Source organism: Poecilia latipinna, unplaced genomic scaffold (assembly GCF_001443285.1).
Source record: "Poecilia latipinna isolate Pla-1442-1.1 unplaced genomic scaffold, P_latipinna-1.0 Scaffold37, whole genome shotgun sequence".
NCBI lineage: Eukaryota > Metazoa > Chordata > Actinopteri > Cyprinodontiformes > Poeciliidae > Poecilia > Poecilia latipinna.
Window position 1 is genome coordinate 841,699 of NW_015112653.1, and position 17,316 is coordinate 859,014.

The following is a 17,316-nucleotide window of genomic DNA, read 5'->3' on the forward strand; positions in this document are numbered from 1 at the left end:
GATCGGTATCGGTGATCGGTATATCGGCCATCATGGGTGATCGGTATCGGTATCGGCAGGAAAAAACCTGATCGGCACATCTCTACTAGAATCACTAAGACAAAACTTAAATGGGTTTGAGAAAGTGATCAATTCTTCACAAAGTCTGGAGCCGGTTTTAGAAAAGGAGATCGTAAAAGTGTTCCTTTTCATGACTAATGGGTTTATAGACCGAAAATATATCATAACACTTTGTGTTATTCATTCTGGCAACAAAAGTGACAATAAAAGGATTTAAAAAGTATTTTTTCTCTACAAATTCATTACAGTATTTAATGAGATATTTAGGAAAAACACTACTATTAAAGTCAAACTCAGGGTACTTCACTGCATCAGCTACAGTAAGTTCAATTTAATTCAATTCATTTCATTTAGAAAGTGCTAATTCACAACAGGCTTTGTCAGCAGAACTTTGTGGCTAAAGAATAATGGATTAAGCCATATTTTCAATTATAAATGCAGCATTTATGATGCTCTGATGAAATAAGCTGTCAAAAAACAGTAAACATAAAAATACCAATCACCAATATAGTCTTTTGGGTTTACAAACACAATCAATTAGTTTATCACAATAACAAGATCACTGAGTCTCACCACAATACTTTTTCCCCATGATAACAATAATTTCAGATCAAAACTGAAACAAAAACAGCTTATTCAGATTACAAACGCACATAAACAGACTCAAACTCATTTTTCTAAACTGCAATACCTACACTGACGGATGCAAAGATATTTGTTGCATCTGCTTTTATCAAGGGAAATCAACTTTGATCTTATTGATACAGAACTCAGATAAGAGCATAGAGCTTAAGATGCAGGTAAAAGTCCACACAGATATCAGTTCTTCTTAAGATGTGCAATACCATCAGTAGCTGTAGCTGTTATATGGTGCTGATGATAATCTAACACTGAACTGCTTCACAGCCTCCCTTTCACATCTTGCAGATGTAAACACATTAGGAGCTGGCATCCAGTCACCCTCCAAACTTGATTTAACAGATCAGATGGGCTTACTCACTCACAGAATTTCTTCAAATATAAATGTTCCTTCATTCCTAATTTGTTGACCTGACGGCTCGGTTTGCTAGCGCTGAAACACTTCAGCATCTCCAGAACTGAATGCATTTATGATGCTCTGATGAATGAAATCAGCCGTTTGATTCTGGTGTGTTGGAACAGAGATGCATCCATGGGTTTTAGGACAGTAGCTCTCAGGGACTGGATTTGGGCACGCCCGTCGTAGATGTATAAGTGCTTTTGGTGACAGCTAGCCGAGAAAAAAGGTAGCTTTTTTTAATTGAGCCAACTGTGTGTTGAAGCAGTGATTTAAAGATGTCAAGTACAAACTCCAGCTAAGGACAAAATTCAAGTATACATATGGCTCTAATTTAATTAACTTTAATCAGATTAAGAAATGGTGCACAGCACATTTTAAAGGACTTGGATCAGTATAAAGGACTTAATAAGGTCATCCCTAATGCAATAAAATATTATTTGAAATATAATCAGTAGCAAATTAATGTTTCACATCATAAAGATATTCATGTATAACATTTTGTCTGTAACATATTTCTTACTGTACAAAAACAGATCTTTGCTTCAGTGTTAAATGCCTTCTTTAAACTTTCCTTGTAATTTAATGTACTGCAAAGGCTAAATATCCCAAGATTTCTCAACAAGCTTTTCCTTTTTGATATTTAGTACAACTATGACAGGTTATTAATGCGAATACAGCAGTAATACAAAAAAATTATAGATAAAAAGAAAAAAAAAAAAACAGTATGCATGCAAGCAGAAAATACACGCTGTTTCATTTAACTACATCCAGATTGCTGCAGGAAGGTCAAATGTTTGGACCAAAGGACCTAATTTGAAATGTAAAATAAGTGAAAACAAAACTTATCTGCACCCCTCCCGACCCCACTAAGGGACAAGGGTGTAAAGAAAATGGATGGATGAAAACTTACCTGCATCCCCAAGTCCTTCATCTTAGTCCCTTGTTGGAGGAGCAGGCTGCTCTCCTCTTTTAGGAGTTTCTGTGCAAACTCTGCTGCAGCCTTATTCTTCTGGGTGAGGAGAGAGGCCCAGACAGCTCTGTACAGCACAGTGTTATCTTCGCTGGGCTTTCCACTGGGGTTATCTATCACCCCTACACGCAAGCCTGGACTGGACTTCTGCATGCACACATACAGCAGTGATATAACTCACACTAATTTCGCAGATTCTCATCTATTCAGAGACAACAAATGTCATTGACAAAGCACCAGCAAGAGAGAGAGTTTTTTTTTTTTTTCAAATAATTCTCTGATCTTTTTTACTTTGTGGATTATTAGCTACAAATATGTCATTTAAAATATAATTGTTTTTAATCTTTTTTTTCCAGGAACACAAAGAAAAATCTTTTTTTTTTCTTAATGGATTTAATTTAATCAAATTCCAAACTGATACCATTATATCCATAGCAAATTTGCTTCAAAGGTTAGAATAAATGAAAATATTTATAGAAAAGTAAGACTGTCAAAATTTTATATTGAAATAAATAAAGTGTGAACAATACTTACCACATGTTTCAAAGCATTAAGTAATAGCTTTCGCCCTGAAACCTTCTCAAAGTCTGCAACTACCCACATGGTTACAGCAGTCATCCCATCCTCGTCTAAATTGAAAAAAAAAAAAAAAAAAGAATTATTCCAAAGACATTTAACTTTCTACGAAGCTCTAGCATCACAATGTAATAACTTTTTACCAATCAGAAGATGATTTGGTGGATTCTGCCAGTTTCATGACATATAAACAAACATTCTATGATGTAGGGCTGAAACAATTAATTGGATTAATTGCGATGAAATGATTACTGACATAATCGTCAACTAACTTAATAACTGATTAGATGTTAAGTGGCGTATACAGACTCAGAAACATATAATTTTCTGGAAGAACAACATACTCATAGAGGAAATTAAGCCAAAACTATACAAATATATGTTTTGCTTTTAAGATGAAAAAAACAAGTCTGTAAATACGTTCTACCCAGAACTCCTCAAGTGGCGTAGTAAATAAGTAAAAAGATAAATGCAAAATCTGGATAAAATCCTTTAAAGATTGAAGTCCAGGCTAAAACAATAAGGTCGCAACCCTCAAGTCCAGAATGAATGTTGGTTAAACCAACTTGTGTTAAATATTAAACTGAGTAATCAGTCTGATTTCCAGGAGCAACAATACTCAATGCATTGGGAAATGTTGAGCAATTTATAAGACTATTGAGCCACCTTCAGAGTTCTATTGATCGCACCCACACAGTCAGAAAGTGGGTTTTAGGCTTGTCTGCCAGTCCACAGAAGAAGAAAAGCAATCAGCTTCCACGCCCTCGCTGAAGCGACACTCTGAGCCAGAGCAGCAGAAAGCTCTGAGGTGCATTTAGACAGCTGACCGAATGCCATTCAAAGGAGCAAAGAGTTATCAGCCTGTCTGTTTCAACAAAGATCAGTTATTGTTTTTCAAACACCCTTAAAGCGGTGTACACGCATTTTGTCAAGATGTTACTTATGGTTGACTTTACAGATATTCAACACCTGTACAGTGACCTGCTCCAGCTTTACCTTGTGTATCGTAGCCTAAGGAGAAACAATCTCTCAAACGTGTCCCAGGTCTATATACACATACATTAGCAACAATGTGAAAAGCATTGGTTTCATACCAAACAGTCTGGTACAGTGGTTTAATCACTGCTGCAAATGCTACATCAGAATGCCTGGCTTGTACTGCATAGTGCAATCTTTATGTCCACCTGCAGGGAAATGTATTTGGCTAAAAATAAAAAAAATAGTGTGCTGAAAGAAGAAAACTAATCCCATTGCTTACCACCATTTGTGAAATACTTCATCCTTTTAGAGATCACAGCAGTTTTGTCTTTAGACTCCAAGTATGAAAACATAGTTGTGTCCTCCCAATCATCTACAACTGCAAGCAACAGAAATGAATCGTGACATGACAGGAATACAGGCAGTGAGCTGATACTAGATGATGTAAATTGAGAAGTACGATTTACCTGGCGTCCCGGTCAAGTCGAGGTATTTTCGGTCAGTGCTTAAAATGAGCGGATTCATCCTGGGAACCACATTAGCCTGCTCCATTAGATGATCCACCACATCTGAGCTTTCTGTTAACTGACCCTATGAAGATTTAAAAAAAAAAAAAAAAAAGATTAAAAAAAAAAATCTGTGTAGTTTCATGCCTGTAACGCAAACATAAACTGATGTTTATGTAACAATGTGGGAAAATCAAGAGTAATATTTGTTGTCTGCAAATTGCCAGGATTTGTAATGCAATAGTCTTAAAAACAAGGGAAGCTTCTAGGTGCAAATATATAAACACACTTCTTTTGACAAATAAATGTTTCTCTTTTTCTTGTAAAACTCATATTCAAGTCAAAGTTTAAAACAACCATGCAAATCAGTGTTTATTTGATATTCAGCTTTATCGTTTTAAGACTAGTTCTGTGCTTCTACACAGATTTTTGCGGAAACACGTGCAGACCGGCCATCATGGTGTATTTAAGTACTATTTGTAAACTATTAAATATGCAATGAAATATTAACTGCTTGTTGTTTTAAAAAACTTAATTGGCTCACTTATTTCTTTTCTTTTTCATCCTCACAGGCTTCAGCATTTGGCTACTGAACAATACAGGCCAAGGCTGTAGAAGTTTTTCCATCAGTCCATAAATATTACCGACATGCAGAAATTGAATGCACAGCACTTAATACAAACCGACCATGTAAGGAATCCAAGCTGCCCTTTGCTATACTGCGAACATTAATAAGGCAATGATGCTTAAAATTCAATATATTGTCCAGGTCTGGTGGGACCATTTTTGATTTCCAAATTATTTTACTGAGTGAAAGGAAGGAATCTGATTTGAACAGCATGAATCTTGTTCTCTTTGTTTTAATGAAATTTCGCTGCAGTGTTGTTCATGTGCCCTTAAATCTAATGAAAAAAAGTACATTAGGCAGAAAAACCAGTGGGCTCAAAATCCAAACTTGTGTTTTTATTGGGGATAAAAAAAAAATATTAACATGAGATCAAAAATGACCAGCTGCATCATAAAAAGCTGAACTTAATATGTAAGGTCTGCCCAATATAGGATAACCTACAAACATAGCTACAAAGGGAAAAATCAATCTTCATCAATCAATTTATTTCAGGGATGTAATATGTTTTTCTCCGTTATGTTGCCAAGCAACTCTTATAAATACCTTCAGAAAATTTAAAGTGCAAAACTCTGTCTAAGTTTTTTGATAACAGTGAGCGATGAATCTTTTATAATCAATTTGGAATGAATCATGTCATTTATGAGTGCTACTTAAATGCACCGTTTTCTTATGACTCTGTGTGTTTACTAATTACTCTAAAAGTTCTACCTCCTGATATGAAAAGGTTTTATATACTGAATATTAAGAGTGAGTCATACCATAAAGACTGCTCTCTGAAAGGCAGCAGTCGTGTCCATTATGCGCTGCAGGATTATGGTCTCCAGCTCTTCTGGGTCCATCTCGTCTGGGTTCAGAGGAACTCCATTAAATAACGCCAGAGGCAAGGCACCCAGCCCACTCTTCCTGTAGAACAGAGCACCATCCTGGGGGCAAAGAAAATGTTTACAGAATTCCTGACTGTTGCCATTCATTAATTATGGACTGAATCTACCAACTGTTTATCATTTCAAATTTGTCTCCTACCTTTCTTTTGTAATCATATTCAGAATCTGCTCCTAGAATCCTTTCTTGATTGGCTTTTGGGTATTTCTTCTTCAGGTATGCAGATAATGTGTCGGCAGATAACGTTTCCCCCACATCTACTTTGTTGTACATCTGCGAGTGGTGTTAAAGCAGTTCAGACCTCACTGTCAGTGTCCTTGGATGTCTCCCACTGTCAATAATTCCTAGCCCTCTCTAAAATAGCTAATAGCCGAGGTAAAACCACGTCTATTGATCTTGTCAAAAATGCTTCAGAACTATAGGATAAGACAAAGCACAATAAAGCAATAAACCTCAGAGGAACAGGTAGATATGAGCTGGCAGGAAACACTTGCTAAAACACGAGATTTATATGTTTGATATACTTACTGAGACTATAGACATCACAGCCTGGGATAAATCATACTCGTCTGCGATGTAATTCAGCAGCCGGTAAAATCCCACTCCTGCGTCTGAGAAGCCATCAATCTCATCTTTGGTGTTGACAACAAACACAAATCCAATTCTATAGGAGCAGGGGACAAAACAAGTATTCAATTTGCAGGTGAGATGAGAATCACTACCTGGTAAAGATTATAAAATGCTGAGAGCAGACCACATAAAAATGTGGAGAAATGTGAGAAACGACAGCACTAACCTCAGGGGGATTTTATGCTTGTAGAAAAGCTCTGCTAGTTTCACCAGCTCAACAGTTTCTTCCTGCAGTGGATCTAAAAACAGAACCTAACACGGGCATCAACTTTAACAAAGAGAAACAATAAACTGAAAAAATAAACTCTGAGGCAATTTAATATCAACTTTAAGTTTTAATTTATTTCCTTGCATTGTGCCCGTCTGTGCTAACTGAAATTTTGTACAAAGACACATCCGAAAAACACGATTCAGTTAGTTCTCACCAGGTTAAAGAAATTACGTCTGATCTGTCGGATGACGCCAGGAAAGGTGGCTCTGAGAAGTTCCTGCACACTTGCTGGCCAGCTGCGGTACATCTGGTCATTTTCAATGTCATTCATCCACTGGAAAACACGTAAATATGAAACTTATTTAAAACAAAATCTTCAGTGTTTCAAAGGGTTTCAGATACAATTCAATTTTTAATCATATACCCAATTCATACGCAGTTGGCGGCACTTCATCCAACCTAAGTCTTACTTGGTACCCACAAAGAAACAATTTCACACGCATGTACTCAAATATTGTGCTTATTTTTGTATCTGTAATTAGGCAGATAGAATTTATTTGAACTGTATATTGTTTTCTGAAAACATTATACACCTTAATTTCATTTATCGCGTTATAGGTACAATTTTGGGCCAATCGATTTGAAATATGATGGATTAAACCCTGATCACTATAACTCAGTGGTAAGTCATGGGAGAATGTATCATTAATTGTAGTCACAACACCACTTACTGAAATTCTAAACATTTCAGTAAAATCATCATAAAGGCACAATGAAATCATGCATGCTTGGTTCGAAGTGTCCCGTCACAAACCCCTGCACTGTGCAACTATAAATACTTCGGAGTGGCTCAATAAAAACAACTTAAGAATGAACAGTAAATTCTTCCACAACAACAAAAATGGTTTATTAGCAGTTATTGTAAATGCATAACGACTGTTATTACCAAAGTTGGAATAACCAGTTATCAAGTGTAGTGAGCACTTGCTTTTTGATGCAATGCAATAAATCGGTCTAAATTCTCACACATAAGGACAAATGTGAATTGATTGACTGGTTTTGCAAAACCTTAACATCAGAAATGAGCGATTCAGGCATTTTATTGCCTAGAAATAGATTAATTATTTAAAATCTGTAAGTACTGAAGATAAGGATTAAGTCTTCAGTCAGAAGCTTCTTCGGAGTTGCTAATGCAGACTGCTACAGAAGAACCTTTCTGCCCACAGCAGCAACAACTCTTTGAACCTTGGGTAATTTGAGTTACAACAACATTTAATTTCCCTTTGGGGATCAATAAAGTATTTCTGAATTAGATTGAATAACACTATCAAGGTTTCAGTGACAGAACTCTACAAACTCAAGTGCCAACAAAAACATTGATTAAACGTAGGAAAGGTTTATCTTTCTTTCACAGAACATAAAGCAGACAGAGGAAGCAATTTTAGAAATAATATATTTTTGAGGGGCTTTTCTTGGTTTCCTTCCAAGTTAAAAAAGTTTCAGGCGGCCTGAAGTATTCTCATGACAAATCTAATTCACACCCCGATCTAAGACCATGAGGAGAAGAGCACCTTCAGAGTTGATCTGACAAGACAGGTGATGGGTCAGAAGAATTATTAGGCTGGACAGGACTCACCATTATAGCTGGATGTCGGATATCCAAGGCGTAGCTGTCATCCACTGTGTTCACAGGTAACCTAAGCAGCTTGGCCTGATGTTCTCCCTTAATGCCCAAGTTATGAAGCCCCTCCAAGACCTTGGCCTCTCCTCTGAGGATGTCTAAAATACTGAAAGCATAAAAAAAATGGTGGTTAGTTGTGTTTTGTTTTACTTTGCTAGTGGATTTGTATAGAGTTTGAAGCTTGTTGCAAAGTTAGACTGCGTCCATGTTTTACCTGAAAGGGTTGTGAACGTCTAGATCAATGTGTAGTCCGTTTATAAAGAGCTCCCTGTCTCCTGGCTGGATGCCCATTGTCTCACCAAGATGCTGAAAAACAAAGTCGAAGTGTTATTTTACTGTGAGTTTAATAAAAGGAAAGATTTGGGCAAATTTTTTCTTCCTCCTCCCTTTTCACTGATGTACAGAAAGCAATGTAAAAGAATGTGTTTGTGATCATATTTGTTAAATCGAGCGAATAAACTGGTAAATTAAAAAACGTTTCTTGGTATTATTGGATTTAAAAGTTTACTTCTAAAAGCCTCACAAGGGATTGGGTTTGAGTTTAGCCTTTCGCTAAACAGCCTTTAGACAGGATAACGGCTCCTTTTAAATATAGCATTGTTTTATGTCTTGTCTCGCTCGATAAAAATCTGCAATCAAAGGAAAATTATATTCATGAGTCAAAAGCTAAAACTTTTAATAATGTTCCCTTCACAGTGGAGTCAAAATATTCCAGTCTCCAGGACTTTTAAGACTGCTCAAACACAGCTGTGTTTATGCAAATCTGGGAAGCCAGATTCCAGTGCGAAGGAAATCAAGGCTCTAATGGACTAATTAGCTTCCTCTAACGTACATTTTCATGTTTTTGTTGTTCACAGTGGCAGAAATTCAGCGAAGGATTCTGTGTGTGTGACAGAAATTTTTAATTCTACTGTCTTTTAACAAAGGTCCAACCAAGGACTGGATTTGCAAATTAGCCTCTGGCTAGAAAACCTACGCACATGCAACACTGTTTAATGTGCTGTCCTTGATTGAATTGAAATCAATTGAAATCATACTAGTCAAAAAGGTTTTTCAACGCTTCTTTTCCAGCTAGCTCTTTCCCAGGTATCCTTATACAATGTGCATGTGCACAGAATGAGAAATCTGTGGAATTCCCTTAAAACATGGGAGGTTTCTTCACCTCCCTCATCATTTTCAGCCTCCCTGTAGAGAAGGTATGGGATGGTTATCGGTGTTGATATGTACCAAAGTTTTGAAACCACTAAAATCTTTCATCACAGCATCTCTTATGACTTAATTTTTTTTTTTTTTTGTTTTTTTTTTATCAGTTTGTGTCTTTATGATGTGCACAGCTGAGGCACTGCCAATAGGATTACATTAAATTTCTTGGTGTGCTGCCAGCCCAATTTTATCATAATGAGAGTGCAGCTTTGGTGCAATGACAGTGTGGCCACTTCTACTTCAAATTTGCCAATAACTGATCAATGAAGCTTCGTGCAGGTCACCTGTCATGCTACCTGGGCAGATATGTCACGATGATTTCACCAAGGAAAAATTATCCAGAGGACCTTTTTAAGACTCTCCAAAGACGGATTTTTACTTTTGTGGTTCAGTTTTAGTCCAGTGTACAGAGGGTACGATATCAGGGTTCTAACTGATCTTTTAAGAAGAAAATATGTGGAAAGATATGAATAAATAAAGGAAAGAAGAAAAATGAAAACAAGGCCTTTAAAGAGAATAACAATAAGAAGTTAAATTACAGAATAAAAGCTTCTCCAATAAAATTCTGTGCATGATAGACAGATGTTATCAAGGAAACCACCTGCATTCTCATGCAGAAACACTGCTTATGATTTCACACCTTTTGGTTCTTCTCAATTTCTTTTCTCATTTCCTGTTTTACGGCCACTCTTGTCAGTGATCTGTGGGAACAGTAAAACATGTACAGTCACCATCAGCTTTTAACACATCCCCAGCCAGCTGTAAAATGCCAGTTTTAATCTCCAAAAACCTGTGGGCCCTCAAGTTGGTGCCTTTGCAGCACACTGCCAGTAAACACCCAACTCTTACTCAGCAACTTCTGTTGTTTTTACAAGCTGCCTGAGCCAAAACACGCATACATCAAGAAAAGCTGATTAGATCTCTGTATAAGAGAACAATGTATATTTATATGTCCCAAGAAGGAGACAGCAGGTAATGATGAAGAAATAAAAAAGGTTTATATCTGAAATATTTCACATGCACTTTAACAAGCATCGATAGTGCTTAGATTTGCAATATGTAACAGAGAGCGAGGATGGGATATGGATTTTGGAACAATACCAATGGCCTCTGCTAATCAACCAGACAAAGGAAGAAACAAAACAAATTTTCTTACCTTGCTCTACTTGGAAAGTTTTGACTGAGGTCTCGCATGACCTTTAAAGCATCGAACTTTGGCACGGACATGATTCTAGCAGCAGCCTGAAAACTTAAATCTGGAGAAGATTGCAAAATAAGACTAAAACAATGTATCCAAACAAATAACAACGAATGAAATGTCATTAAAGCTGTAATAATCAACATTTCATTAATGAACTGTTTTAGAAACAGTAGGAATAATTATGGCTTCCTAATAATTTCCATTGTGTCACCATTTTATTGAGTGTTTCGAAGCATGATAACTGAAACCAATAACTGATCCATAAAAACACTTCCGCCAATCACCTTGCATCTCCCACACTTTGAGAGGGGCCATGTCGTTGGTACTTTCCAGTAGATGTTTTCGAAGTTCGCCAAGTTGCTCCTGGAGCTCAGGGTGAGATGTTCTAAAGGCAGGCAGAGGAACATTGAGCAAAGCAGCCCTCATATCAAATGACATTGTAGTGATATTGATGAAAGATAAGGGTTGTACATTTCAAAAACAAAATATTAAACCTACCAAATATTTGGACCTTAAAATTGATTTAATATTTTAGACGATTCCACACACGCTTATTTAAGTAGCCGTTTCATTGCTTTGCCAAGCATCTTTTAGCTTTTATAACTTTTAAACATTATGTGCTGAGAAGCTTCTTCCACCTCTCGATATGAGTCTTTGCCTTCTTCACATTAAAAAACCTCGAAGTCAGTGATGTTTATGGCTTCTATGCTGTAACTGCATCTCTTTAATATCACCTAACATTCTCAATCAATTTAAATCTGATAACGCAGAAGACCGCTCTAGGACATTTCAGAATTTCTCACTTAACTGGAGGTGTGCTTGTGATCACTGCCTCGCTGGAAGGTCATATCAGAAACAAATAAGGGAAGATATTGATGTCCCAAGATTTAGCTATGTTTTACCGTCACTTTAGGCCATGGACATTGTGAGATGGACTTAAAAACAACTGAAAATCACCAAACTCCAATACTAAATTGAAGTTGAGTGACTGGAACAAAAAAATCTTTAAAAAATTACTGTTATAGAAAATTACATCATCCATTCAAATTGTACAGAGCGCCATATCAAAAACTTGCTTTTTGGGGAAAAAAAAAAAACACGTATTTGATGCATCACTAAAATAAATGGAGGTGTTTAATATTTCTGACAGTAACTGTAATTATTATTATAGCCAAACCACATCCAGCAAAAAACAACAGAAAATGAAGCTGATTAAACAACATTTAGTGCTGCTAATGATACAGTTTTGCGACTTACCTTAATGTCCCAAATAAGAAACCTTGTACTTCATCATTCTCATCTTCCTCAGCATTTATAACAGCCTTTGAATCTACAACATGACAGGTACGTCCTAAATTAGCATAGACAGCAGGATCCAGTATACACCGGATGATAAGAAGCTAACTCACCTTTAACTTTGGCGTCATCCACAGCTTTGTATTCTGTGCTTTTGATGGCCAACTCAACACCATATCCTGATAAAAGCACCTTTTGAGGTTTTGGTTTCTGAAGCAATTGGAGCAAAGGAAAAATATTGGTTTGTTTGTACACTTTCCTTTCAGATTATTGTGATAATAATCACCAACACTGAAAAGGCTGCCACAAGGGCTGCTTTGTAGACCTGCCAAAATACACAATTACATCAAAATTATAGCTTCCCACAGTGGTGCCCAAATTTTTTGCCAAGTGGGGCAAAACTGTAAAGATGAAACTACTTGCAGGCCAGAACTAAAAAAAAAATATCTATTGACTGTTTTCAGCCTATAAACAAAACATGCTATGAATATAATCAAACAAAGATTCTCTAAAATATTATGGATCTAAAACATGTTTGTCTTATTTAAAAAAGTAAAAAAATATATTTTTAACGAAACTACTTTTTATCTTGTTTGTTAAGAATATTTGTTCTAAGTCAATTCTAATGTAGAGATCAAATTTAATGAATGAATGTGCCCCAGTCTGTATTTGAGCAAAAGTCACTTGATGCTTGTGATCTAACTTTCTACACAATTCAAATGAAAGCAAAAAATACACGGCAAACAGAAAAACAACCATGAATCATACCCAACATTCCCAACTTTAAGAGCATTAAATAAATAAATTAAAAAAATGATGCCATTCTTGAACAGTGTTAAACTAAATTATTCCAAGGACTAATAAAGCCCCCAGGCTGCACTTTGGCAATATTTCATTTAGAAGGTTCATTGTCAATATGCAGAGTGATGTTAAGTTTATATCTGCTCCTGTAAAAGTAACATGAGCATGAAAATGTAAAGATACACCATCATGCCAGTTATGACTTGATATATAATATACTTTTTATTGTTATTATTGCATATAACCTCAATTTCTGTGCTTTACTTTTTTTTTTTTAGTTTAATGGTTTCCGATGTTCTGAAATCTTAAAACTATATCTTGTTTTAATCTCACAACCAAACAGTATTTAGAAGAAACATATATTACATATGTATTTTTTTCCTCCAAAGGTGCTAAAGGTTTTATGTACTTTTATGTATGTATGCACTTTAGTCTTCAAATTGACCATCTTATATCTCTGAATGATTTCTTGTCAAATTAGCATTTTAGAAATGGTATTGAAAGGTCACTGGGAACAATGTCAGTCACAAGTGGCCTAAAGATAAACAACTTTAGTGCATTTTTTGATGTATGAATAAAATAACTTCTGTGTGATTTATTAAAATCACTGCAATATCCATGTGTGCAATAGTAGTACTACATATGGTTTTTTGAAATAAAGAACTTGGTGTATATCATATTTCAAGTGTGAAAAATTATTGCATTGCATGGCAATAAATAATATATCCAGGTGGGCTTTAGTCAAGATTTTAAATGTCAAATAGGGTGCGTTTATCACATCTAATATCACCATCACAATATTCACCCAATAATACAGAGGAAAATGTGTAATTAGCCTGTTAATTACTGAATTAGTATTTCTTAGAGAAAACAAGCAGCTAAAAAACATCATTGTTAGTGTTATGTGAGAATCGTGATCTTTAAGTGACTGTTTAAACAAACCAGGTTTGAGCACTTTGGGGGGGGGAAAAACACAAACATGAACATTTAGCTTTATTTACATGCAAGCTTATTAAATATACATGCAAAAATGATGACAGCTGCTCTAAACTACTCTCCAACTAATGGAAATTGAAGATTAGTACATTTAATATTACAAATTGTTACAAAAAGCAAAAAAATAAACTGTATTGTGTAAAGAAAAACTACAGCTGCTATTTCACAGTTCAAGCAGCAAGTGAAGCATAAAAGCCACTTTATCCTTCTAAATAATTCCATTAGGAAAATAGTCTTTGTTAATTTGTCTTGTATGTTAGTCCAATGATCATGGACAATAACTAATGTTTGTATGTTTGCGCCTATACAGAATCTTGAGTCAAGAAAAGTAGAAAAAAACTGACCCAACTACTCACCGCAACAAAATGCCGCAAAACATACACAAGCTTGCCCTCTTGTGCCTTCTCCGACAGCACCTTATGAAACGAGTTGAACTTCTTGGTTCCGATTTCAGCATAGAGGATCACAACGGGCATATCAGTTTTGTTGACTGCTGGATATGTGTGATCATTCTTATACAAGTATGGTTTTGGCCTGCAAACATTTCACAAAGTTGAAAAAAAAAAAAAAAGATTTCTGAGTCAGAGCATCCCTCAGGAAAATAAAAAAAAGTTGCTTTCCTATTCTCTATTTTATTCATTTTATCATCAAAAACAGCTGCAGTCCACGGTACCTGCCTGCTGCCTCCTTAAGGAGCTTCTTGATGTCCTTGGTGCTGCAGCTATGTTGACCATGAATCGAGACAAAGGCAGGACAAGCCTCAGGCGGAGGCTCATCGCTGGCTATCTGTTCAAAACACAACAAAGATTAGCCTTGGCAATTAAAACGTTATACATCCAAAAGAAAAGTATAAGAAATTGTTATATAAGAGCTTCTCTTTCCATAATTCCTCAACAACAATCTTTACAGCATGTATGAAACAAACTTCATTTTACTCCACACTGTGTTTCCTATAAAACCAATCTCTGAATAACCACACTGTCAATGAACACCTAAAGAATTTGCCTAATGTTGGTCTGAATAGCAACAATGAAACTGAAGAATATCCAAAAGCTAGAGCAACTGCGTCAAGGAGCTCTCTTTATATTTCACAAGGTAAGTGCCTGTGTGTAATTTTGGAAATAAATGTGTGGGTGCCCTAATTCCTTTGTCACCAGAAACTGCATTTTTCATAGATGTTTGAGAATGTTTTAAAGTGTATTTTTGTTCATCTTTAATTTATAGTACCCCTCTCAGAGTGTCCTCGTTTGTTTTCTGTGCACTGTATATGTATTTTTGGGAAATTATTATTGGCTTTAAACTGAGGACAAAAACAATATTCCAATGTCTGCAGCAGAAGTGTTTTGGTACCACCTTTCACCAGAAATGAATATTGTTTTCTGTCATACCAAGCCTAGCTTTGATCAATTAAATAAAACCTGATTGAAGAAAGGCTTAGTTGTCACTTTAGTTGCAGCTCAATGAAAGCACTAATGGGTCATGCTTAAGAATCAAAACAAAAATTGATTGTGAAATCACAATGAAAATATACAATGTAAAATGGACATCGGCAATAACAGTGATATTCTAAAGCAATCCTTACCTGTTGAGATGAATGAACAGCTGGTGAGTAGGACCGCATGGCCAGAGCAAATCTGAGGAGGTTCACTTGAAGATGTGTGAGAAACTGAGCTGCCTTTTTGATGATCAAGTTGTAATATGAGCGCACGGATTCTAAAAAAATAAGATAAAATTAAAAAGTCAAGATAAATGGCTGAATCCTAAATCTGTTGCAATGATGTCGACTTATAAGGAAAAACTTTTAGAACACAAACCTCCTTGCTTGTAAACAGTGAGTTCCTTTACAGTGTCAACAAAGTTCCAGAATTTTTCGCTTCCATCTTCTGCGATAAACTCACTGCGTCATTGAAAAAAATAATTCATCAAAATACATGTAGCTCAGTCAGTAATTGCAAAAAATTTCAGCTAACAAACCATAAATTTCAGGAATACAGTCCTCCACTTCTGATATTTTACACCACAAACATAAAACAAACAATAACTTATTCCAGACAAACAAGGGTGAATTATGAGATTCCCACTAATTGATAACTTCAAGTAAGAACACTGCAGTTTTACAGCATTGTAGTTTTTAACAAAAATTTAGGGCACAAACTATTAATTTTGCTTTTATTTAAACACAAATACAAATATGATTCCTAATGCTCTTAAAATGATAACATAGTCAGACATTTCCATTATATCACTTATTTATTGCTCATTTGATATGACATGCAAAAAAGTTAAATCCACATATAAATTATGTTTTACCATTGTGCTCTTTACAGAGCAACACTGAGAGAAGCCTAATAGTGACATTAACTTAATTAAATTAGGTTGCTTCTCTTACTGCATGAAGTGATTAAGCTGAATTGAGACAACCAACTATTCACACATATAGCCATACTTAACAGCAATTTAAAATTTCCAAATAAAATAGCATGCATGCTTTTGAATTGTGGGAGGAAATTTTACCCAGAGAAAATAGATACAAAGAGGTCTTGAATTTGAACCAAGGAATGTCTTGATGCAACGCAAACCCAATGTAATCATATTTAATAAAAAAATACAAAGATATTTCCTATTTGTATCAGCTATATTTTTTCTAAAGTAGGGTTTAATAAGAAGTTAGCAGCCAAAACGTTTTGTTTAACCTTTTGAGTGTTCAGTTCATATCTTTGGACTTTAAAATTAACCTAATTATATTATTTTTATCATCTGTCTGCATTGCTAGTAAAACAAATACTAGAAACAAAATCACATAAAAGATTATATTACTAACCGAAAAGTACAAGGCTTACATTTAAGATTTCAAAGTGGAATAGGTCCTATTTATTGCACATTTATCGAGATTTCCGTATGTGTTCCCAGTGAATACAAATGTACCTTGTCTCCAGGAGGAAAGGGGTCATGCTCCACTTGGCTTTGAGGCTGGCCGAGACGCCTTTGGGAGCTGCTATACCCTGATGTATGTTCAGCAGCAGCAGTGACAGTAGTAAAACCTTCTCCATTGTCACGGGGGCAAACACACCTCCGTTGGCTCAGCTCGTCAGTCTATGAAAAAGTGTCTGTCAGTGCCACGTAGTTACTGCAAGTAGTATTAGCTAACAAAAAAAGAAAACACTACTAACACGGTGAGGTGTACAAACTTAAACTTAGTAAGACTGTGGTAGGTTTTTATCAACACTAGCGAGGTTTAGTGACATGTATGGAGTTATACTTTAATGTAAAATAACGGCTCCTACATTCAGGGAACAGAGTGAAGTTTACCCAGCTGCAGGCTGAAAACGAGCAGCGTTAACTCTGAAAGTAATAAACTGACGAACAAAGACAACAATTTTCGCTTATTACAGTGCCCTTTACGACTGTTACTGCTATTATCGATCATAAACACATACTAAGCCTCACCTCGCTGGTGATGCTGACCGCTTCCATACAAACAAGGGGGCTTCACGTTGGTATTTTGGGAAGCTAGCTGGAAAAGGCTAGCGAGGAACTGGGCTTGTGTGGTACGTTACTCACGTAAACCGTTATTCGTATTTAGACCAATGTAACAAATAAAAAAAATAAATATCACACTGTTATTTTCAAGCACGTAAAATTAATTAGTTCAAAGCAT

General features: G+C 35.8%; 1 protein-coding gene across 6 annotated transcripts in view; it reads right to left on the reverse strand.

Annotated features, from left to right (window-relative positions):
- uggt2 (UDP-glucose glycoprotein glucosyltransferase 2) overlaps window positions 1-17,316 on the reverse strand; it is a 47,260-nt gene extending 29,944 nt beyond the window's left edge. For 2 of the 6 annotated variants that reach the window (XM_015044964.1, XM_015044922.1), the window contains exons 1-22: window positions 17,106-17,308; window positions 16,584-17,014; window positions 15,473-15,555; window positions 15,241-15,371; window positions 14,332-14,444; window positions 14,015-14,192; window positions 11,975-12,071; window positions 11,823-11,895; window positions 10,850-10,950; window positions 10,521-10,620; window positions 10,005-10,065; window positions 8,376-8,467; window positions 8,117-8,267; window positions 6,695-6,814; window positions 6,436-6,521; window positions 6,168-6,303; window positions 5,781-5,912; window positions 5,516-5,680; window positions 4,091-4,214; window positions 3,904-4,002; window positions 2,604-2,698; window positions 2,010-2,216 (exon numbers count right to left, since the gene is read on the reverse strand). In XM_015044964.1, coding sequence (XP_014900450.1) covers window positions 2,010-2,216; window positions 2,604-2,698; window positions 3,904-4,002; window positions 4,091-4,214; window positions 5,516-5,680; window positions 5,781-5,912; window positions 6,168-6,303; window positions 6,436-6,521; window positions 6,695-6,814; window positions 8,117-8,267; window positions 8,376-8,467; window positions 10,005-10,065; window positions 10,521-10,620; window positions 10,850-10,950; window positions 11,823-11,895; window positions 11,975-12,071; window positions 14,015-14,192; window positions 14,332-14,444; window positions 15,241-15,371; window positions 15,473-15,555; window positions 16,584-16,708 — 2,469 coding nt within the window. In that variant the 5' untranslated portion in view covers window positions 16,709-17,014; window positions 17,106-17,308. Of the gene's footprint in view, window positions 1-2,009; window positions 2,217-2,603; window positions 2,699-3,903; window positions 4,003-4,090; window positions 4,215-5,515; window positions 5,681-5,780; window positions 5,913-6,167; window positions 6,304-6,435; window positions 6,522-6,694; window positions 6,815-8,116; window positions 8,268-8,375; window positions 8,468-10,004; window positions 10,066-10,520; window positions 10,621-10,849; window positions 10,951-11,822; window positions 11,896-11,974; window positions 12,072-14,014; window positions 14,193-14,331; window positions 14,445-15,240; window positions 15,372-15,472; window positions 15,556-16,583; window positions 17,015-17,105 lie in introns of all 6 variants that reach the window. The other 4 variants (XR_001426484.1, XM_015044954.1, XM_015044943.1 and 1 more) reach the window with 4 other exon arrangements.